The following is a 24,928-nucleotide window of genomic DNA, read 5'->3' as shown; positions in this document are numbered from 1 at the left end:
CTTTTCTAAATAATTTTGTGTTGAAGTGCTGCATGTTATAATTTGGGTTTAGTCTGGTAACTTATTAATATATAGGACAAGAAAACCAAGTACAGAATAAATTTAACATGTAACCTTTATTATTGAAAAGATCCAATAGTACTCTAATCTGGTTTCATTTTTTGGAACTTATTTTTGTTCAGATTAGAAACATAGGCCAACTTGTGGCTTTACTACAAGATGTCTCTAGGAATTCTGTGAAACATCTTTCACCAATGGATATAACTACATATATAGGAATATTAGCAGAATCATCGCCATTCCTTGGTTACATGAATAGCACTAACTCAGACAAGGGCGGCCTTTCTAATTCAACTCTTGCTGTAAGTATGCTGAACTTTAACTCAATATTATTGAGCTTCAAAATTCCCCTTATATCTATGATTAATGAAAAAGTCCAACATTTTTAAAAGATACACATTTTTCAACAGGAATTTGTGAAAACTGTGAATAATTTTGTTCAAAAGGATACATTTATAGTCTGGGACAAGTTACCTGCGACTCATAGAATAACTTATCTTACAAAGCTGATGCATGCTGTTGAACAAGCTACCTTACGGATTTCTCAAAACTTCCAAAAGACCACTCAGTTTGATACTAATTCAAGTGATGTAGGTAAGAAGCCAAGCTCAACTTCTAAGCAATGGTATTTTCCAAACAAGCCATTCTCAAAAGGAAGGAGAATATTTAAAACTAGAGGCCCAGTGCATGAATTCATGCACGGGTGGGGTCCTCGGCCTAGCTGGTGATCAGGGCCATTTGGGGCCGTCTCACCCAGTCCCGATTCTGGCTGATGGGGGTTGGCCAGCAAGGGAGGGACTGTGGGAGGTTGGCCGGTTGGCCCCGATTGGGGCTGATGCGGGTCGGGGGCCACCGGCTGGGGAAGGACCACAGGAGGGCTCCAGGGCTTATCTGGCCCTTTCGCCCAGTCCCGATCCACTGGACCCCAGCAGCAAGCTACTCTACCAATTGGAGCATCCACCCCCTGGTGGTCAGTGTGCGTCATAGTGACTGGTTGAGCAGTCAACCGAACCGTCGACCAATTGGTCAGACACTTAGCATATTACGCTTATATTATATAGAATACTGTTGATTAAATAGGCATTTTTTTCATATCAATGTAGAAAGAAATAGTGATGCATAGTACAAGAGTGACATGAATAAAGAATCACTAAAAGAGGATGCATACATGAGCACTGCCTTATTCCTACAATATCCACCTTTTCCTATTCCTGAACTGTTGAGCATTTAAATGCACAAAGCATATTACTCCCTTGCCGTTCTGAGTTAGTCATCTCAAGACTTGTTAGGATCTACCTTGAGCAATGATAGTAACAGAGAGATTCTTTGGATATAGTATTTTTTAAATTTCTTTTTAGGAATCTTTGTCTTTTGATAACTTAAAGCAATCAATATAGTATATTAGAATGTTTCCTGTTTCATGCAGTCTTATACTTAAAGCATTAGCAATCTTGGATCAAATTGAAGATGCTGATAATGTAGTTCAGAGGAAACAGAGTACATCTCTACCATATATTGTGGGTGACATCCTGCTATGCAACAGTAGATATGCAACAAAAATCATTATCTCATCAGGGTTCATCATTTACTCAAAATTACAGTAGCAAGCATTGTGACTAATATATAGGAGCAAACATTTCTATGATGATCCTGCATGAAAATGGTGAAATTACACCCGTTAAGAAAAGTATCCTACAGGAATTTAATTAGATCCTCTCCATATTGTATATTATAATACCATCCTCTAGGACATTATAATTCTTATACTTTGCTCTGGTAATTATGATACACTAGAGGCCCGATGCACAAAAATTTTTGCACTCAGGGGGAAGAGGGGGGATCCCTCAACCCGGCCTGTTCCCTCTCAAAGTCTGGGACCCCTCGGGAGATAACGACCTGCTGTCTTAGGCCCGTTCCTGGGTGGCAGAGGGCAGGCCCAATCCCTAGGTACAGCCCCTGGTCGGGCTCAGAGCAGGGCTGATTGGGGAGTTGGGGCGCCGCCCCCTGTCATGCACAGAGCAGGGCAGATCGAGAGGTTGCAATGCCACCCTCAGTCACGCTCAGGGTAGGGCCGATTAGGGGGTTGGGGCACCGCCCCCTGTCACATTCAAGGCAGGGTCGATGGGGAGGTTGCGGTGCCACCCCCTATAATGTACAGAGCAGGGCCGATCAGGGGCTCAGGAGCTCCCCCCAGTCACTCACAGAATAGGGCTGATAGGGGAGTTGGGGCAACACCCCCTGTAACACACAGAGCAGGGCCGATGGGGAGGTTATGTCTCTACCCCGTCACACACAGAGCAGGGCCTGTGGGGGGGGGGTGTTTGGGCGCTGCACCCTGTCATCCACAGAGCAGGGCCGATCAGGGGGTTGGGGCATCTTCCCCTGTCACAAACAGAGCAGGGCAGATAAGGAGGTTGTGGCCCCGCCCACTGTCACACACAGAGCCACAGGGCAATCAGGGGGTTTGGGCGCTGCCCCCGTCATGCTGATCCTGGTGCCAGGAGGCCTTGTGGCTCCGCTGATCCTGGTGGTGGGAGGCATATTACCCTTTTACTATATCGAATAGAGGCCTGGTGCATGGGTGGGGGCCAGCTGGTTTGCCCTGAATGGTGTCCTGGATCAGGGTGGGGGTCCCCACTGGGGTGCCTGGCCAGCCTGGATGAGGGGATGATGGCTGTTTGCAGCTGGTCACACACCCTTCAGGGTGGGGGTCCCCACTGGGGTGCCTGGCCAGTCTGGGTGAGGGGCTGAGGGCTCTTTTCAGGCTGGCAGGTGACTGAAGCTCCCAACCGCTCCTTTTTTTCTTTTTTTTTTTATTCTGGGCAAGCTTTAGCTCTGAGGCTTGGCTCCAGCTCTGAGGCCTCGGCTGCTGAAAGCAGGTACCTGGTTTATTTGGGTTCTATAATCAAAACACTGTTTCAACTCCAGCTCTGAGATCCCAGCTGGCTGAAAGCAGCTTTCTGGGGTTTTGTTTAGCTTCTATATTTGTAACAATGTTTCAAACTGCAAACTCAGAGGCCGGCAGCGGCAGGCAGGGAACGTTGGAGTCCTCCGTCACTGAAGCAAGCAAGCCTCATGTTCACTTCAAGCTGCCTGGCTGCCGGCCGCCATCTTGGCTGGCAGTTAATTTGCATATCACCCTGATTAGCCAATGGGAAGGGTAGTGGAGGTATGGCTAATTACCATGTTTCTCTTTTATTAGATAGGATAGCCTCCCTGTGTTCATACATGTTTTATCTTTTATTTTTTATTTAATAAAGGTATATATAAACTATGAGCATTATAGTAAATTAAAAAAAAACCTTGAATCAGATAAATTATAATGTTCAAACATGTTCAAAACAGGTTCATTCTATCTGTCATAAATAAGAAGTTGAAATAGCAATGGCTGACATTGTCTCTTAACTAAATAAATATTGATTAAACTAATTTTAGGAAATTTATGATTTCATGCTTTTGTTTCAGCTCTCAAAGCTTTTTTTTTTGATTCACATCACATGAAACATATTCATCCCAATATAAATGTGGACGGAGATTACATAAAGATATTTCCAAAGCGAAAAGCTTCAGATGTTACAGACGGTAGGCCTTTGACAATCATATACACAATGTCAATGATTTGCAATAAATGCTTATCAAGGATTTTATTATATCACGTGTACATAAAATATGTGTGGTTTTCTATAAGCATTTGATGTTTAAAAACAGAATTTCCATATTTGTACTTGAAATTTTCATTTGGATATAAATACCTGGGAAGAATTTTAGCTGACAATATCTACACCCTTCTTGTCTCACCTCCAACTTCTGTAACTGTCTGATATTGAGATGCTAATGAAAATATTTTTAAAATGTGGTTTTATTACTTGGTTTGCAGCAGTCAATAAATGTTATGATTTGCATACAGTTTTTTAATTTTTCTTCAGTAATGCTTCATATTTCTCATTGTGAGACTCAATTTGTGATTGTGTAAGGAAGGCAAATAATGTTCAAAAAGAAAGAAAGTTGTTTAAACTTGGACTTTTTTTTGCACTTATCATTGCTTAGTCTTCAATTGACCTAAAGGCACTATTTCTTAAGAAATGGAATCACAGAATGCTAGACTAGAAGGTAACAATAATTATCTAATCTAAATCCTTAATTACCACTACATTTAATAAATTTGTCTCTAGGCATATCAACAGATAGTACAGAACCAGCAGTAGAATGGAGGGAGTTGAATAATTCACTCATGGCCAGCTTTTCCTTGCCCCCTAACCACAGACAATCTATCAGCTTCTATTTTAATTTAACCATTTATCTGCTCTCTAAGTGAAATGAACTTAGACAAAAATATCTGCCAATAGCAGAACAGTTGTGGTTCTTCAAAATATATTACCTAGGGAAAACATAAACTATAATATTTTCTCAAGAATCTATGGGTGGTCATAAATACATATGAAAAATATATATAATAACACATTTGTTCTCTGTTATAACCATCCTACATAATAAAAGGGTAATATGCAAATTGACCCTAACAGCAGAACAACCAGTCGCAATGATGTGCACTGACCACCAGGGGGCAGATGCTCACCGCAGAAGCTGCCCTCTGGTGGACAGTGGGCTCCCACAGGGGGAGCACTGCTCAGCCACAAGCCAGGCTGACAGCTGCATGCAGCAGTGGTGGCGGGAGCCTCTCCCACCTCTCCCGCCACCTCCACAGCACTAAGGATGTCCAACTGATGGCTTAGGCACGCTCCTTGCGGGTGTAAGCAGTCAGTCGGACATCCTTTGAGGGCTCCCAGGGTGCCAGACAGATGTCTGACTGCCAGTTTAGGCCACTCCCCTGGGAGTGGCAGGTGAACATACCCTGAGGGCTCCCAGACTGCAAGAAAGCGCAGGCCGGGCTGAGGGCCACTCCCCGCCCCTCCCCCACAGAGTGCATGAATCTCAGGTTATAAAAATACATCTTATATTTTTGGTGCTACATTGGATTTTGGACCATGTCCTACTACAACTACTCACTGTTGCATGAACTGGTTTATTAACTGGTCTAGGTCAAGTTGACCTAAAAGGTTTTCAGATCCCACTTCTGGCCCTAGTCTGTCCATCAAAAAACCTGGGTTAGTTGCCACCTCTTTGAGTTATTATAATTTCACTAGCCCAATCATGTTTTACTAACATTATTTCTTTTTTGATATCCATTTTCTAGGCTAGCAGTTCAAGAAAATATGTAATGTGTCTGAATTTCAGCAAGGTTATCAATGCCTCTTATGATACTTCTAGGTTAATATAAAAAATATCAATAGCAATATACTTTGGCAGCTTCAAGCTCACATAACCATATCCAAAGATTACTATTTAATAGTACTAGAGGCCCAGTGCACAAAATTCATGCACTGGGAGGGGGCTGTCCCTCAGCCCAGCCTGCATCCTCTCCAATCTGGGACCCCTCGGACATCCCTCTCACAATCTGGGACTGTTGGATCCCAACCGCTTGCCTGTCTGCCTGCCTGATTGCCCCAAACCACTCTGCCTGCCAGCCTGATCACCCCCTAACCGCTCCCCTGCCAGCCTGATCGACATCTAACTGCTCCTTTATCTGCCCAATTGCACCCAATTGCCATCCCCTGCAGGCCCAGTTGCACCCAACTGCCCTCCTCTGCAGGCCTGGTCCCCACCCAACTGCCCTCCCCTGCTGGCCTGGTCACCCCAAACTGCCCTCCCTGAAGGCCTGGTTATCCCCATCTGCTCTCCTCTGCTGGCCATCTTGTGCCCACATGAGGGTGCTCAGTTTGTGTGAGGGTGTGATGGTCAATTTGCATATTACCTCTTTATTATATAGGATGATATTGTGATGTGGAGAGTTCAAGCTTTGTATAATATCCTTTTTTTCATGATTTATCAACATTTGTATTTATAATTTTGATTAATTTATGCTTGTAAATTATTTGCCAGTGTCACAAATTTGAAGGAGCTAATGAATATGGTAGAGTTTTTTCTATGGTAATTTGTACAAATATCTAATATAAACATATAATGTCTGTAGTTAATAAGTATAATAGTAATCATCCTTTATAATAAAGTGGTATTATACAAATTGACCATCACACCCTCACACAAGATGGCCACACCCATGTGGTCAAAATGGCTGCCCCCATGTGGTCACAAGATGGCTGCCAAAAGATGGCTGACAGGGGAGGGCAGTTAGGGGCGACCAGGCTGGCAGGGGAGGGCAGTTGGGGGTAACCGGGCCTGCAGGGGAGGGCAGTTGGGGGTGACCAGGCCTGCAGGGAAGGGCAGTTTGGGGGACCAGGCCTGTAGGAGAGGGAAGTTGGGGGCGATTGGGCCAGCAGAGGAGCAGTTAGGTGTCTATCAGGTTTGGCGGGGGAGTGGTTAGGGGGTGATCAGGCTGGCAGGAAGAAGCAATTAGGGGCAATCAGGCAGGCAAGTGGTTGGGAGCCAGCAGTCCCAGATTGTGAGAGGGATGTCCGAGGGGTCCCAGATTGGAGAGGGTGCAGGCTCTACTGAGGGACACCCTCCTCCCCAGTGCACGAATTTTGTGCACTAGGCCTCTAGTAATAATATAGTATCTTAAACTTTACAGAAGACTCTCACATGTATTACTTCATTTGGTCTCCACTTTATCTTAATAAATAGCTAGTATATTACTGCAATCATTTTAAAAAGAGAAAGCTAAAGTTCTAAGCAGTTAGTTACTTTATCAAGTAGGAGCAATGACTGAAAGTGGAATTTCTGATTCTAAGAGTAAAGTCTGACTATAAAGTCCTATATGTATCTTTTATATTTCTGTACAACAAATAGAGATATAATATGATCTGAGTTGAAACAAGAAGTTTGAAATATACTAGATCTAGATGTTGAGTTGGTCATACATTTAAAATCAGTGATAATAAACTGCTACAAAAACCCAGGCAATTTGAGCTCCAATAATAGAGGTGTAGTGTCTAGGCCAGTGATGGCGAACCTTTTGAGCTCGGCGTGCCAGCATTTTGAAAAACCCTAACTTAACTCTGGTGCCATGTCACATATAGGAATTTTTTGATATTTGCAACCATAGAAAACAAAGATTTATATTTTTTGATATTTATTTTATATATTTAAATGCCATTTAACAAAGAAAAATCAACCAAAAAAAAAAAATGAGTTCGGATGTCACTTCTGACACGCATGTCATAGGTTCGCCATCACTGATCTAGGCTAAGGGGAAAATAGTCACATGATAGTCTGTACTGATCAGGTTACATGTCTAGTATTGGGTTATGTGTTGATGCACTGTATTTGAGGGGTATCATAGGGTGCTGGTCAATGACTACCTTGAAAAACAATAAATGTCCAATCCTAAGACTATATAGCTATATGTCATTAATATAAATAGAAAAAAAATTTCAGTAAGCATGAAGTTGACCTCTTACAACTCTTTCAATTATAAACTTTCTTAGTACTATACATCTTTGATAATTCTCTCCCAATCACTTTCTAACTCACATATTTACACAGCAACGTAATTACTCAAAAATTTATCTTTTGGGTGAATATCCTTCACACTTTGGTTCTTAGGACTGGGATGTAAATTTACTTACGACTATTTTTCTCTTAAATATAGTTTGTATGAAAGAGATGTTATAGTCTGTAATCAGTTTCAGAGACACAGAGGTGAGATAATATGTATTAATATGGTTTGGTGATGCCAGCATGAACTTATAATGACTCACATTTCAGTATCTGGGTGATTTTTGTATGACTCCCGGGGTAAAAAAAAAAAATGTTCAATTATGTTTATTTTAACAGCTTAAAAATGTTTTTGTTTTATAAATATTTCACCAAATACACTCATTTGATTTATAGGCAATGTTGCAGTTGCATTTTTATATTATAAAAGTATTGGTCCCTTGTTTTCATCGTCTGACAACTTCTTATTGGAACCTCAAAGTTATGATCATTCTGAAGAGGAGAAAAGAGTCATTTCATCAATAATTTCTGTCTCAATTAGCTCAAACCCACCCACATTGTATGAACTTGAAAAAATAACATTTACATTAAGTCATATAAAGGTAAGTTGTGACTGGTGACTATTGATTGTGATTGTGAAACATTCAAATAAATGGACATCTGTATTGTGTCACTTTAATTATATATAAGTTCTTGAGTATAAAAATACAAATTCAAAATTAAAAGTGTAAAGTGGTTACAACTAATATTCTATATATTTTTATACTTCCAATGTTCTTTAAACTGCCTAATAAAAACCCAAAAAACTAACATATTTGATTCTCCAAATTTAAGCTATACAGTGGGGCCTTGACTTACGAGTGTCCCGACTAACAAGTTTTTTGAGATACCAGCTTTCTTTCGGCCGATTTTTTGCATTGAGTTGATAGAGTAATTTGAGTTAACGAGCTCCTTAACGAGCTCCTTAACGAGCTCGGTCTCAGGACAAATTAAACTCGTAAGTCAAGGCCCCACTGTATTTTAGTTTTAGTTTTAAGGACATATATCATTCATTATGGAAGTCTCAGTACCTTTAAGGAATGAATTATAAAAATGTATCAGTGTCAAAGAGATAAATATTACTTGTTTAATGAAGGCAATGTTTGGTTAGTAATTATCATCTATACTAATAAAAGGGTAATATGCTAATTAGACTGAACATATTCCAGACGACCTTCCAGACATCTTTTCAGACAAAGCCATGGTGGCAGGGCTGAGGCAGAGGTGGTTAGAGGCAATCAAGCAGGCAGGGGAGAGCAGTTAGGGGGATCAGGCCAGCAGGGGAGAGCAGTTAGGGGGATCAGGCTGCCAGGGGAGAGCAGTTAGGGCAGGGGTGGGCAAACTTTTTGACTCGAGGGCTGGAGGGCCGGAACAAAAGCATGGATGGAGTGTTTGTGTGATCTAATATAAATTCAAAGTAAACATCATTACATAAAAGGGTATGGTCTTTTTTTTTTTTTTAGTTTTATTCATTTCAAATGGGCCGTTTGCCCATGGCTGAGTTAGGGGGATCAGGCCGGCAGTCAGGTGAGTGGTTAGGAACCAGCAGTCCTGAAGGGTCCTGGATTGGAGAGGGTGCAGGCCGGGCTGAGGGACCCCCCACTCCTGTGCATAAATTTTGTGCACAGAGCTTCTAGTTTAAAATAATGTTTGTGCAGATTTGGTATTGATTAGAACAAAATCACAACGAAGTTTATGATATTTCAGAAAGAAATTAGCTGAGACCATTTTACTCTGTTATTGTTATTCTAAATCTTTTTTCAAATTCATATGTAATTGAAACAATACAATAAAAAAATGATTAGAAATAATCAAGTACTTGGTTTTTTTATATACCTAAAAATGAATGGGGAAACACAAAGTCATAGATTGTTTGCTGCCTTTTTACAGTTTCTTGGGCTTTCAGTAGAATTTCAGCCCTGGAACATGATTAAAGGACCACTAATGCTCCATTTGGAGAACCTTGAAGTTGGCCAATTACATTGACATGTTTATGGGAGAGGGAAAGGACTAAAAGAACATATATGCTTGCCCACAATACAAATGTGTCACTATAAATAAAGACATCTAATGTGGAGAGAAACTAAGTGTAGGAAAGTGCAAGAAAATAGCTCACACCTACACATCGGTAGGCATTATGTTGAGGGAAATAGAAGGTGTGAAATGTATGAACAGAAACTAAACAGATATTTTCAGATGCTAAATGCAAACGACACTTTTGGCACCAGAAACCAAACTCTGCTCTTTTACATAGCCTGATGGTGTTTCTACAGTTTTGTTGGAGGAATGTTTTGGCAGGTGAAAAGATGCCCGGGACAACCTACTTCAATCTCTTTGACACAGCAACAAAACAAATCACACAAAAATTTTTCATTATAATTAATGGAAAATTTTATTGTTCTAATCTGCCACTCTGATCAAAACATTTTCCCAAAGTAATTATCATAATGAAATTTCATCACTTTTCTCTGACAACACACCTACTTATGCGTGGTTCCTTGTCTCTAATAATAAAACTTTGATCCTATTTTTTTTTCTGAGAAAGTACAAGTTATATATAACACCTTTAGTTTCCTGATTCCCTGAAAATTTACTCGCAACTTTACCAATTAGTATATACTTCTCCATTGCCCCAGAGAAATATTAGTAATAGTTGTCATAAAAATATTATCCTTATTCTAAGTTACTTTTTAAATAACTCAGTTGATTCTTACAATAGTCCTGTGAGATATGTACTATTATCTCCATCTTGTGAATAAGAAACGAAACTCTGAGAAATTAAATAACTTGCCCGTGGTCACTCAATAACCATTTTGTAGAAATAAGTTTTATTCCCATAGTCCTTCTCCATAATCCATGTTTTCAGCACTTGCAATACTCTTCTGCCCAGTGCTGTTCTCTGAAACCCTTCCCTACCAGCCTCTCAAGAAATTATACTTCATTCATGATTTATTCTTCCCTGGATATCTCCAATTTGGTGCCAGTGTCTCCACTAACAAATAGGCTCAAGTTTCTGGCTTCCTACCCAAAAGGGACCACACTCTCAGTGTCTCTGCATCTCCTTCATCCAAACTCAGTAACACCTCTTATTTTAAGTTTCTAAAATAGGTATTATCAATTGACTTTGATCTACAGAAAATTTGGATTTTGTTTTCTTGCACACAACTTCCCCTGTGATACACATATTCCTACAACTATCCATACTCCCATGCTTAGATCAAATTTTAGGTCAAATCACTGTTTAATGTGCATATTATCATAATTTAGTGTATATTGTTCACAATCGAATCATGAGCATGAAACGTATTTCAAGCGTTAGTACATTCCTCTAATTTAGCTGGCTTAGATTTCTATTTAACCACTAATAAGTTGTACCCAAACTTTCTGACAATACTCTATATCTCCTCGCAAAATGTTTAAACACGTAAGATTACCTACCAGCTAATTTGATATCCTAGAGACATCCTTCCTCAGCCTCTGTAAACTTGACCTTATCTGGACAGTTTGCTCTTTGCCCTGGACATGGCTTTCACCATCATCCTGAACATGCAACTCACCTGTCTCCTGTATCAGATTCAGTGTTTCCCTGGGCCAGTGTTCCCTCTTCCTTAGTTTATTTAAACATATAATGAATATTCTTCAGTAGCTCTTGAGAAAAGAATATTGAGGTATATTATCTTTACACTTTGATAAATTCCATGACAGAGTTATAAATTGTAAATAATTTTTTTCCAGATTTTTCTAGACCTTGCTCAGTTGTCTTCTAGCTCTTAAAGTTAACCTGGAGAAGTTGATTACAATTCATAATGTGCAGTCTTTTGTATATGATCACTTTTTTTTCTATCTATAAACTTTTGAGATCTTATTTTTATTCTGAGAGTTCTGATCTAAGATGAACCTCGGTGTAAGACTTTCTCCATGAATTGCGTTAGGCCTAAATGAGCCTGTGTAGTCAGTTCTATGGAACTTTCTAGTATTACATCTTTGGTAATTTCTTCCTTTCCAGTGTCTGTTCTCTTCTCTAGCTGCTCCTATTATTGGATTCTTCGACTTCCCAGCCAAGCCTCTAAGGTGTTTGTTTGTTTTTAAATTTTATTTTCCTTTGTTTTTTCTGCTAACATTTTCTATTTCAATGTTATTTCACTAAACATTATTGCTTTTACCCTGTTTTCACTTACTGGGTTCAATATCTCTCAGATACTATTTCTATTTTTTAAAATAACGTTTTCTGCTCCCTATATTGTGGCGCTCCTGATTTCCCTTGTTTGGCTTGTTTGCCTTTGTGTCCTGCCTTTCATGCCAGAGCTCATCCTCAGGGGTGTGGTGCTTCCTGACTAGCCACTGGAGCTAGTACAGGCATTGAGAGATTGAAGAGCGCATGCTGAGGTGGCTGAGGCAGTGGTGTGCTTCAGGAGAAAGTTATCAGGCACGTTTCTACCTTACCTGACGCCACTACCTAATAGTCATTTCTCTTGGGTCTGTGAGTTTCACAAAAGGACTCCTTTCAGTCTCATGCCTATGGACAGAAGCTTCTGCAAGAATTAGGAGAAGGAACAGAACATGGTGAGCGAAGGTGGGAGGTCAGTGTGTAGACAGTCTCTTAACCCATTTTTAAGTGACACTCACCCTCAGCTGACTCTGGTTTCCCAGTTTTAGAGTCCCTCTGTTTTTTCTGGCTTATCTATTTTCCAACAAGCGTGGGGTTGATCATTTTCCTGTATGTTTGGGGAGGGAGGATGGCTGGATATAAAGTCAATTTTCTTCACATAGCTTGACCTCTTTGAAGAAATGTTTTGTCATGTCCTTAATTTTAGCTCAATTACTGTCTCTTCAGACTCAGTCCACTTAAATCATTCTTTTCACCAGGGCTCAAGCTGTTGACCCAAGTGTTGGGTTTAGCTTATATCTCATTAAAGCAATACAGTGGGGCCTTGACTTACGAGTGTCCCGACTAATGAGTTTTTTGAGATACCAGTTGTCTCTCAGCCGATTTTTTGCATTGAGTTGACAGAGTAATTTGGGTTAACTAGCTCCTTAACGAGCTCGGTCTCGGAGCGAATTAAACTCGTAAGTCAAGGCCCCACTGTAGTATGATTTTGTTTAAAATCACCTGGGTTTCCATCATTCTGAGGGCAGATGCTTTATCTTTTTAACTAAGAATTTCTGGCTTTGCAACAAAAGCCTATCACCTATTTGATACTCAACTGATATTTTCCTTAATATATAGTTGTCTTAAGTTTGATTCTGTCTTATTCCACTTCCTAATGATTAGTCTTGAATATATGTTTTGCTACCTCTTGGCCTCTTAGCACAATACCTACCTCACAAGGCTCTTTTAAGGGTAAAATTAAATAAAGTACATGAGAAAGCACCTAGTTAAACTGCAAACTGTTATATAATTATAAGCAGTTTTTATTTCTACAAGATTAAGGTATTCACCATTCTATTAATAAATAATTATTAAAACTTACAGTTCATTAGATATTGTGTTATGATTTTTAATATAAATATGTGATAAAGAGAACTATTTATTGAACAACCATCTTATAGTCTATGTGATCATCCCCTGTCTATCTCTGTTCTTGTCTTCACTGCTTTTTTTTTTTTTTTAAATATATTTTATTGATTTTTTACAGAGAGGAAGGGAGAGAGATAGAGAGTTAGAAACATCGACGAGAGAGAAACATCGATCAGCCGCCTCCTGCACATCCCCCACTGGGGATGTGCCCGCAACCCAGGTACATGCCCTTGACCGGAATCGAACCTGGGACCTTTCAGTCCATAGGCCGACGCTTTATCCACTGAGCCAAACCGGTTTCGGCTTCACTGCTTTTTTAAAAATACATTTTATTGATTTTTCACAGAGAGGAAGGGTGAGGGATAGAGAGTTAGAAACATCGATGAGAAAGAAACATCGATCAGCTGCCTTCTGCACACCTCCCACTGGGGATGTGCCCGCAACCAAGGTACATGCCCTTGACCAGAATCGAACCTGGAACTCTTCAGTCTGCAGGCCGATGCTCTATCCACTGAGCCAAACCGGTCAGGGCTACTGATTTTTTTTTTTTTAACCTCACCTGAGAATATGCTTATTTTTAGAGAGAGAGGAAGGGAGAGAGAGAGAGAGAGAAAAAAAAAAAAAAAACAACAACACATTGATACAAGAAACATTGATCGATTGTCTCTCATAGCGCCCAAACTGGGGATCGAACCCACAACCTAGGTATGTGCTTTGAATGGGAATCAAATCCACAACCTTTTGGTGTACCAGACCAAATGCTCCAACCAACTGAGCCACACAGGCAGGACTTCACTACTCTTTATCTCACTCGTTGTGCACTAACTACACTGGTTTCTACATGCTTCTGGGAGATCCCTGTTCAGTCTCACTTCATAGCTTTCCCATTTTCCATTCCAAGTCTCTGGGACCATCTGTTCCCCAGTCTCCAGAGCTCATGCTCTCACTACATTAAGGTATTCACTAAGATATAATCTACAGGGGAAGGCCTCCTCACATGAAACTCCATACCACTTTCTATCTCCTTTCCCTGGGTTATTTTTCTTGTTTAATAATTTCTCATCTCCTCATGAGAATGTAAGGTCAACAATACAAATACTTTTTCTGTTTGTTCAGTGTTGTATTTTTGGAACCCAGATCAACAATTAATATCTATTGTATAAATATCATATAATTATGAGTGTCATGCACTCTTCTAAATGATACATACATAATCTAATTTGATAATAAATCATTTTCACAATAATTTTGTGACCTAGGGTTGATAAAATATGGCATTGTTGCAATGTTAACTTCAATTTTCCCATATAAAAGCATCCTTCATTCATTAGCATTGATTTATGCTTCAGTTTTTAGACATGCTTTTAATTATATTGATATGCAAATGGTATTTTAAATATTACAAAGTGATGCCATATGTGTAACTTTTTCTCTTTTTTCCATCAGTAAAATGTCTCTTTTTCAGACCACAGGTAAGTATAGGAGTCAATGTGCATTTTGGAACTACTCCCCTGACACCATGAATGGCAGCTGGTCCTTAGAGGGCTGTGAGCTAACATACTCCAATGAGACCCACACTTCTTGCAGCTGTAATCATCTGACACATTTTGCCATTTTGATGTCCTCCGGTACTTCCATTGTAAGGCAACTTTCTACTTCATATTTATAAATCACCATGTGTTCTTTTTGTGTCATTTAAGAGAATAATTACTTTTTATATATTTTCTTTGGGTGTAAATAGCATATTTCATTAATGGATGAAACTTCAACATTATCTTTTTATAGTCTTTGTTTCTGTTTTTCTTACCTGCCTTCTATGACATATTTAGACTGAATTTTAGCTTATTTTTAGTCTAGGACTTATCTAGTCTGTAAATATGTAGTAGCTTGTTAAATATTGATGCATTGACTCATTGGTTTCAATGGTCCCTTTAAAGGCCACTTATACATTTTAATGTATACTGGACTTTAGGGATTTTTGGCTTTGTATACAAAGTTTATTCTTACAATAAAATATAGGTAAAATATTTGATACTGGTTAATAAGAATTAGCACATTCATAACTAATATCATGTTTTAATAGAATCCCACAAGATTTTTAAACATGAAAAAATCTCTCTAAGGTTAATAGCTTTAGAATGTGCATGTTATATCAGTAATATCTTGTATTTATATTACATAATATTTTATATATTGGTTTGATAATCTTAATTAGATTATAGGTTCATTTTCACATAAACATATACAAATAAATCTTCCTAACCATAATGTCAGTCATAAAGATGCTTTCTTTTTCTGAATGTTAAGTAAGCAAAGAAACTTCTATTCTGTATATAAAATATTAATATTCATGTAGTTGTAATAAAACCAACCTTTCTCATTTCAAAATCTCTCAACTAGACACTATATGTTCAGCATTTCTAATACCTTTGTTAATGTGTTTTAGATGAATGGCTGCATAGCAATAAGAATTGGTCTTACCACTGATAAATCTGTTTTAATTAACCATGCTCACATTACAATAATGAATTACCATTCTAATATCATGAAACTGATGATGATAACAGTACTAAACCATATACTAATATATACTATGCCTAGAAAAAATCACTAATTATAGAACTATTAAAGTGCCTCATGATTTATATCACATTCCTCTGAATATTGAGCATTTTCAAGTCATCTAAATGCACATTTGTATTTTTACAGTCTATGGACATTTTGATTAATGTTTCACCAAAAATGAAAGTTCATTATATGGTGTAGTTCCTTTGATAAGCTACTGAGTTATTTTCTTAACAGCTTTATTATTATTTTCCCTTAGGGTATCAAAGATTATAATATTCTTACAAGGATCACTCAACTAGGAATAATTATTTCTTTGATTTGCCTGTCCATATGCATTTTTACCTTCTGGTTCTTTAGTGAAATTCAAAGCACCAGGACAACAATTCACAAAAATCTCTGTTGTAACCTATTCCTTGCTGAACTTGTTTTTCTGGTTGGGATCAATACAAATTCTAATAAGGTATGTAGATCTCCTTACTCTCTTTTTTTTATTTTCTAAATGTGTAGTTCCCTATGTATATATGTCATAGAAACATGAATTATAATTAAGGGTTTAATGGGCAAACACAATATATACTTTGTTCGTAAGTCTTTTCTAAGTTTAATAATGCTAACATATCTAAGCAACCTGCCTATCCATTCCATTAATTAAAATGTCCTTCATTATGAGGAACAATTAGGACAAATGAAAACTTTGCCACAAAATAAAGAAATAGCCTTTTTGTTTTGTTTGATTTTACATGGGCATTAAACAAGGGCAGGAGGAGAACACTGGAAATAAAGTTTCTCTTAACACAGGGACTGAACATAAAAGCAGCAGTGGTTCATAGGTTGAAATATGATAAATCGGATCTACCTAGTTACTACACTTTATTAACTACCCACTACCCATTTTCACCATTATTGACTGAGGGCCTTATAAAATAGTTTTCCATATTGTGTTTAGTCTGGATCCTCCTTGAAACAGACACTAAAATGGAATTAAACATGTAATGCTTTTATTAGATGAAATGACTATGAGAGAAAATCAGAAGAGAGAGACTTGGAGAGCCGTCAGACTACGATGCAGGTCTGATCCCGAGGGAAGGAGAGAGGAAAGCAAGTGGGGTGGGTGGAAGCATCTTACCCAGCAGGGCAGTTGTTGTTGTTGTTGTTGTTGTTGTTGTTGTTGTTGTTGTTGTTGTTGTTGTTGTTCTTCTTCTTCTTCTTCTTCTTCTTCTTCTTCTTCTTCTTCTTCTTCTTCTTGTTCTAACAACTTATCTAGTAATTTAATGCTAGAAATGAATTTCATTCTCCTTTTTTTAGTTATGTCCCATACCCAGCAGTGCATTCTAAAGAAAGTTTAGCATGGTTGTTCAGGACTCCTTTCAGAAGACCTTGAGCCAAAGTCACATGACAAAGAATCCTCTGTCTCTCAGAGAACAGGAACATCTTAAAAGCTTGCTGTGCCAGGTCATTGGCTGGCAGCAGCCTGGGGGAAATATAAGCACAACAATGGTTTTCCTAGTGCAGCATCTGGAGCCCCAGGCCAGCTGCTCTTCCTGCAGGTGGAGACTAGAGAAGTGCATTGTCATGGCGATGGGGCCAGCTGCTTTTTATAATTATTTTATATCTATAGTTGGAGTTTGGCTTATAGAAATAACAAAAGAAGTAGCTACACACTTCTGTATTAATAGAACTAATACAATGGAGACTAGAGAAATGCATTGTCATGGCCATGAGCCAGCTGCTCTTCCTGCAGGTGGAGCCTGGAGAAGTATATTGTCATGCCAAGGAACATGAAATAGCCTCCAATTCTCCATTGTTTTTAGAAATCTTTCAAGTATTAAACTAACCATTGGCTATCCAGGTTTTCTTCTGAAGTAGATGCGGCAAAGCATCTATTTTAAATAGTATACATTAGACATGTCTGGTGTTTGTTTATTTGTTTGTTTGTTTGTTTTGCAATGGTAGTCAGGATACCTCTCAATTTTATATATCTATTTTATATATTTATTCTTATAAAGTGTTTCTTTTTCATTCTATTTCATCTAGCAAATTCTTTCCATTTTCAAGCCATATTTCAGATCCCATGCCCCCACGAAAGTGGTTCCCAAATTTTTATCACCAGTGATCTCTCTGTTCCCAACCTTACATAGTACTCTCCAATGTATTTTAATATACAATCTCATTTATGCCTGAATGATACTGTTTTAATTAATGCAACCTATACATATAAAAGCCTAAGCGACCGAACAACTGTTTGGCCAGTCACTATGATGCGCTTTGATGACCAGGGAGCAGACGCTCAACATAGGAGCTGCCCCATGGGGGTCAGTGTGCTCCCACAGTGGGAGCACCGCTCAGCTGACTGACGGGTGCCAGATACCAGGCTCATGGCTGGTGAGCATAGCTGTGGCAATGCAAACCCCTCCCGCCTTCACAGCAGTGCTCTACAGGGCAGTGCAGTGGCAGGCGCAGAGGAGCCAGGATGAGTGGGCTTGGGCTCCTTGCTGGCCACCTGCTGGTTAGCGTACTACCACATCCCCTGAGGGGTCCCAGGTTGCGACAAGGCACAGGCCAGGCTGAGGGACTCCACCGGTGCCCGAATCTGTGCACCAGGCCTCTAGTAGGTATATAAGTATGTATTATGTTATCTCTCCTAAAATAGATTGTATTAGTTCTATCAATACAGAAGTGTGTAGCTACTTCTTTTGTTATTTCTATAAGCCTAACTCCAATTATAAAGTAATTACTAATAAATAATATTTAACTGAACTCACCTCAAATTTACTTGGCAATCTTATAACTTAAAGTGATTCTTCAATGGATATTTTGAAAAATATGTCATCATTTGTTTTATAAATTCAATGTTTGACACTTAATCAGATATTATGGTTTGTTTACCATAGTATTAGAAATAATTTTTATTCTTTGAGCCTGAATAAAATAGAGTGAAGGCATCTCCAAAACAGAAATCAACTTAAATCATAATATATTCACTAAGACATCATGGTTTATATGTAAATTCACAATTTATCATTTTGCACATAATGTAAATGTATAACTAACTCTCTGGACAAGGACAGTAACTTAATTCTATCACAGGACTGGTGAATATTTTACGTTGATGAAACACAGTTCTTTCATGTCAGCAGTAAGTGGTACATCTTAAAAAGCTGACACTTGCCAGGAATATTTTAATGTGATCAGGCATTATACAAAGTGGCATGATTTACAAAGAAAGTCATGATTTTGTGATACGGTAACGTTTAAGCAAACATTTCTTACGTGTTTTTTGTTTTGTTTTGTTTTTGGGTTTCTAGCTCTTTTGTTCGATCATTGCTGGTCTGCTGCATTACTTCTTTTTAGCTGCCTTTGCATGGATGTGCATTGAAGGCATCCACCTCTATCTCATTGTTGTTGGAGTTATCTACAACAAGGGATTTCTGCACAAGAATTTTTATATCTTTGGCTATCTCAGCCCAGCTGTGGTGGTTGGATTTTCAGCATCATTAGGGTATAGATATTATGGCACCACCAAAGTGTAAGTTAAGATGATCTTAAAGCATTTGAAATATAATTCTGAATATGCTTTATATATCACTGAAATTTTTGTGTTGTTAAAGTACATACAAGCACATTCATAGGTTTTTATTTATTTTTTACTTTTCAGGTGTTGGCTTAGCACAGAAAACAACTTTATTTGGAGTTTTATAGGACCAGCATGTCTAATCATCCTTGTACGTATATTTAAAATTGTTGCTAGAGTTAAAACAAAAAAAGTGATAAAGAGGGCTTAAAATTTTCAGCCATTAGGCATTATTCTGAGGGGGGAAAATGATTTTGAGCACTTTAAGTATATCACTTATTAACATTTAAATATATTGTATCCCTATGAGAAAAATTTATATGCATCTTAAATACAAATCTATTACAATCATTCACCCCTCCTGGGGGAGGATATATTTCTGTATAACATATAGAAAAAAAAACACATTTCCCACTTATCAGTAGTATCTCAGCACACCTCAATACCTAGAATAACCAGCTGATAATCTGGCATTTCACATGTCTTTGTTACTTTATATTTTATCGCTGATCAGTGAACTTTGAAGATTAGACTGTCATCTTTATAGTGTTATCATCCTGTGTACCCTGTTATCATGAAAGTGATTTTACACTAAATTGCGACATCTGAGGCAAGAACCCTCTATTTCTCATGAGCAGACAAGTCATTCTGATAGTCCTATTTCAGCTAGAAAGAGGGCCTTTTAATTCTTATCAGAAGTGGTTTCAAACCTACAAATGTGGCAGGTGTTATATGCTCCATTCTAAATAAAAACATTTTTATATGTCTCAGGAGCATTTTTAAGGGCTGTAAGTTTTCAAAGCCATTCTGAATATAATAGTCTGTCAATGAATCTGGGAGGTCAGGCAAGGCTCCAGGATGAAATGAATTGTCGGAGGAGTTATGACCATATTTTGGACAACTTTGTCCCATATGTTTTTACCATAAGCTAACTAGCTAATTTTTTTTTAAAAAATTTCCCTCTCACTATTTCCCCATATGTTTTTTATTGTTATGAGGAAGCTGCTAAATGGAGAAGACTTGAAATACAAAGCAGAGAATTTCTGTCAAGGTTTATTTTTTAATGATGGGGATGAAATAAAATGCAGTCAGACACTACATTTGTTTCATTATCACATAAAATTGTTTATCATTTTCACAAGAAATCTAGTAATATAAAAAAAACATTGGCTAGATTTTAGCTAATATTATTTCAGAGTTAGTGTATTATAGTGTCCCATTCAAATATTTTCATATGTCATCCTGATATGAGTATTTTGTGTGAAGACATGTTGTATGTATTCTGATTTTACTGAATCACTCTACAGAATGGACTATCTCTGACATTTTTTCATACAAGTGAAAGTTCTGTGGATCAGTGATTCTTGTAGTTTAGATGAAAAGTAGAAAGTTAGAAAGTATACTGAAAACAGGAAAAATAGCAGTCTATCTAAAGTAAAAAAGAGAAAGTGTTCCCTGAATTTTTTTTTGCTTTTGCTTATATAAAGGAAAAAAAACAACCTGTATATTATCTTATAGTAAAGTCCGCAGACTTTAGATGGGCTTATCTAAAAATGAGTCTTGCAGACTTTCCCAGAAACCTAAATGAACAATGTCACACTGTCCTAGTTTGGTATTAATGAACCAATTTATCTTTCATACAGTTTCAGTATGTAATTATTCCTTTCAACCAGAGGGTCAAGCTACTTAAAAAATGCATGAGGCCACTAAGTTTTACTCTAAAATTGTTTATCATTTGTATTATCTTTAAAAACTTCAGAAATTCCTTAAATAATTACTGAATTGAAGTGAATTCATTCACTCTAGTTGTTCCTGACTTTCTGTGCTAATGCTGGCTTTTTTCATTGTCATTTTTCTTTCCTTCATACTGTTATTATTACTAGTACTACTGCTATTATACTGCTTTATAACAGAAAAGTCAGGTGAAACTTTTCTGACAGTCCTAAAACAGTATTCAGTTCAAAGATTAAAGAAAAGAAATATTGAGTGCCAGGCATTTGGAAAAGAGCCACCAGCAGGTTGGGTGGCTTCCCGTGGGCCTTACAGAGAGACTGTAGGAACACCTCTAACCTAGGAAGAGGACTGGAGAGAGGGGCCCCAGGCTAGTGGCTCCGAGTTAGGAGTCCTTGGCCTTCGGGAGAGAATAATATTCTCTATGAAAAAGTTTTCTCTGCTTGAGAGAAGAAAGTTAGGTGCTCCCCATTCTCCTAAAGACAAGCTGGGGAGGAACATTCAAAAGGTTTGTAGAAAATGGAATCAGAAATGGTAAAACTATCATCCTGATCACACATTGAATGCTAATGTGACTCTGGAATTTTCATGATGAGCACATTCTTTATGGGAGCTTGACCTTTGTCCCTTGACCGTGGACCAAACGTGAATATAAAGACTAGACCTGCTTTCCTTTGGAGTTTCTTGCAAGCTGCTTGCTTACTGGAGTTTCCCTTGATAGCAGGGAAGGATAGGATTATTATATAGCCTGCCCAGGAATAAAATGATGGGGGAACACACAAAGCTATTAACTGTTCTGTGCGCACAGAACAGTTAGAGAAGTTGTAGGGCTTCCCGGAAGGTTTCCAGGTCAAGTGAAGTTATGTACAACTAAAATAATGGGTTGAATCGAGGTGAGGTTAAATGACGACATGGCTGCCCTTCTCTGAAGAATAGAAGGAGCCAAGATGTAAAGGAAATACTATAAACATCAGGACAATCACATTTACTGTCTAAGTGGAAGTCATCACATAAGCCAAGATTACCAGCAGTAATGAGAACCAAAATAAACCATAGTGATGCCATGAAGCTTCCTCCATCACCAAAAGGTGATTAGAGCCTTCTAGCCCCCAAAGGCAGAGGAGTTGAGCTTTGTCACTGAAGAAACGGTACACTGCCTTCACACTCATCTACACAGGTCTACTTGAAAATCATCATTCTATGATTGGGAATATACTAGTAGATAAGGATGTCAAGCCCTATCACTAAGTTTACCATGCTAATTGGGTGTGGATATGATGGGAAAACAAAACAAACAAATATATATTATCCCAAATCACTGTAGTATTAATGCAGAGAAAACAAAACAAATGACAAAGAACAATATATAATGAAATATAAGTGATACTGATTCGATATGGAGAGATTAATGTGGGTTATAATAATCATTCAAGGAATCTTCATTGAGAGGGAGAGGCTTGTTTTTGGATGGGCCAAGAAGCAGATTCTGCTTCACATGCAATAGATTCTAGGTGTGGACGTAAGTGTCTACCAAGCTGCTTGTATACTTGCCAGATTTCCTTTCCAAGGAAAGCAAAGGGCACAAACAAAATAGTAACCATCCTATACAATAAAGAGGTAATATGCAAATTGACCCTCACACCCTGTTTTCACAAGATGGCCACCCCAACATTGTCAAAAGATAGCCTGCAGGGGAGGGCAGTTGTGGGGGGGAACCAGGTCTGCAGGGGAGGACAGTTGGAGGCGATCAGGCCAGCAGGGGAGCAGTTAAGGGGTTGAACAGGCTGGCAGGCAGAAGTGGTTAGGGGCAATCAGGCAGGCAGGAGAGATTTGGAGCCAGAAGTCCCGATTGCGAGAGGGATATCCAACTGCTGATTTAGGCCCAATTGGCCTAAACCGGCACTTAGACATCCCCCGAGGGGTCCCAGATTGGAGAGGGTGCAGGGCCTCTAGTTGTAAATAAAACAATACCATACAAAACAAAATTATTATCTGTGTTATTAAAAATATTCAACAATCATATTTCATAGATTCATCACTCCCTTGGTTAGATGTCAGTATTTATCAAATTTTTACCTTCATACGTGTACCTGTTTCTTCTCTATTTTCATAGTCAAACCATTGTTATCCTGTATTAAGATTGTAAGATTACTAATAGAATTTTTAAATGTGTAATTTATTGAGCAGCATTTGTTTTTGAAACACACAGTTAATACATTAATACTTAGTCTCCTTAAATATCACATTAATATCCAATTTTATAGTTAACAAAAAATAGGATTTGACTCAAATGTTCCAAGATTCTAAGTCTACAGATAATATTGATGTTAGAACTTAAAATTCTCTGTCTTAATCGAAAGCCCACTTTTCATTTTACTTTGCATCTTTCGCAATTGTCTTCTAACCTATCTTTCTGCTGCCATTTTCTCCCATTTGTTTAATCTGTCTATAATAAACTCAGATAATGGGAACTATTAATAAGAAAAATAAGAATGTTTATGCTAAATTGTAATGTATTTCTGGCATTGATGTAAATATTCTCCATGTGTCAGCACATTCTATCTAATCATTCAAACAACTCAACATGGCTGTGTGTATGTGGGAACACACACCCAATTTATTTTATTTTGAAGTTGGGTAGATCGAAGCATAGAGTGATTGCATATCTTATCCAACCGCTAGTAATTACCTGAGCTGGAACTCACATTCATGAAATTGAGTCTATGGCCTATCTTCTTAATCCCAGTTCTGATAGTTTTTTGTTTTTGTTGTGTATGTGTGTGTGTGTGTGTGTGTGTGTGTGTGTGTGTGTGTGTTTGTTGTTATTTTTTGCCAATAGACCAAATGCCATAGGCTGGTGCATAAAATTCTCAGAAATCTAGCTGAACCTTGCCTATGTTCAGCCTTTTTTCACACTGCATATCCCCCCAAAACAACTCCTCCAAGAACTTTATGCCCCTTAGAATAGTTGCTATTCCTTGGATATTTTCTTGGGCCTTTGCAATCAATAATCCTGCCACTTCCTGCAAAATTTTTCTGACTAATATCTTATCATTAATTAATACACAACTTGGTGAAAACCTCTCCAGGTTTATAACTAATCTACAGAGTAAGGACTAGGTTCTGTGATATTTGCTTCCTTTTATGAATGGAGCACTGAGGCATGTCTGGTTTGGGATCCAATATAATAAAAGGCTAATATGCAAATAGACCAAATGTGAACAACTAGTAGCTATGACACACACTGAGCACCAGGGGGTAGATGCCCAATGCAGGAGCTGCCCCCTGGTGGTCAGTGTGCTCCTACAGGGGGAGAACCACTCAGCCAAAAGACAGGATCACAGCTGGCGATCACAGAGGTGGTAGCACTAAAGATGTCCGACTGACAGCCCAAGGGCAGTGGGTTTAAGCTGTCAGTCGGACATCCCCCAGGGGCTCCTGGACTGTGAGAGGGTGCAGGCTGGGCTGAGGGACCCCGCACCCCAAGTGCATGAATTTTATGAACTGGGCCTCTAATCCTATCTAATAAAAGACAAAAAGGGTAATTAACCATACCTCTGCTATGCTTCCCATTGGCTAATCAGGGTGATATGCAAATTAACTGCCAACAAAGATGATGGCCAGCAGCCATGCAGCTAAAGTGAACATGAGGCTTGCTTGCTTCAGTGATGGAGGAATCCAAAGTTCCCCGCCTGCCGTGGCCCAGCTCTGAGCCCAAAAGCAACAATGTTTCAATTATAGAAGCTAAACAAACCCCAGATACCTGCTTTCATCTGGCTGCGGCCTCAGAGCTGGGAGCGCCAGTGATGGCAACAATGTTTCAATTATAGAAAGTAAATAAATCCCAGAATTAAAAAAAAAAAAAAAAAGGAGATGCTGGGAGTTTCAGTTGCTGGCCAGCCTGAAAACGGCCCTCATCCCCTCACCCAGACTGGCCAGACACCCCAGTGGGGATGCCCACGCTGAAGGGGGTGTGACCAGCTGCA

The 24,928-nt window shown here is 38.6% G+C and overlaps 1 protein-coding gene across 3 annotated transcripts in view; it reads left to right on the top strand.

The window, feature by feature from the left end:
• ADGRL4 (adhesion G protein-coupled receptor L4) overlaps positions 1-24,928 on the top strand; it is a 111,785-nt gene that overhangs the window by 62,973 nt on the left and 23,884 nt on the right. For 2 of the 3 annotated variants that reach the window (XM_036351734.1, XM_036351736.1), the window contains exons 6-13: positions 183-362; positions 471-654; positions 3,526-3,642; positions 7,912-8,117; positions 14,538-14,711; positions 15,897-16,100; positions 18,946-19,166; positions 19,296-19,362. In XM_036351734.1, the coding sequence (XP_036207627.1) occupies positions 183-362; positions 471-654; positions 3,526-3,642; positions 7,912-8,117; positions 14,538-14,711; positions 15,897-16,100; positions 18,946-19,166; positions 19,296-19,362 (1,353 nt within the window). The remainder of the gene's footprint in view (positions 1-182; positions 363-470; positions 655-3,525; positions 3,643-7,911; positions 8,118-14,537; positions 14,712-15,896; positions 16,101-18,945; positions 19,167-19,295; positions 19,363-24,928) is intronic. The other variant, XM_036351737.1, reaches the window with a different exon arrangement.

This window comes from Myotis myotis, unplaced genomic scaffold (assembly GCF_014108235.1).
Source record: "Myotis myotis isolate mMyoMyo1 unplaced genomic scaffold, mMyoMyo1.p scaffold_m19_p_2, whole genome shotgun sequence".
Lineage (NCBI taxonomy): Eukaryota > Metazoa > Chordata > Mammalia > Chiroptera > Vespertilionidae > Myotis > Myotis myotis.
Note: the sequence above shows the minus strand (reverse complement) of the source record. Positions and strands in the feature narration are given on the sequence as shown.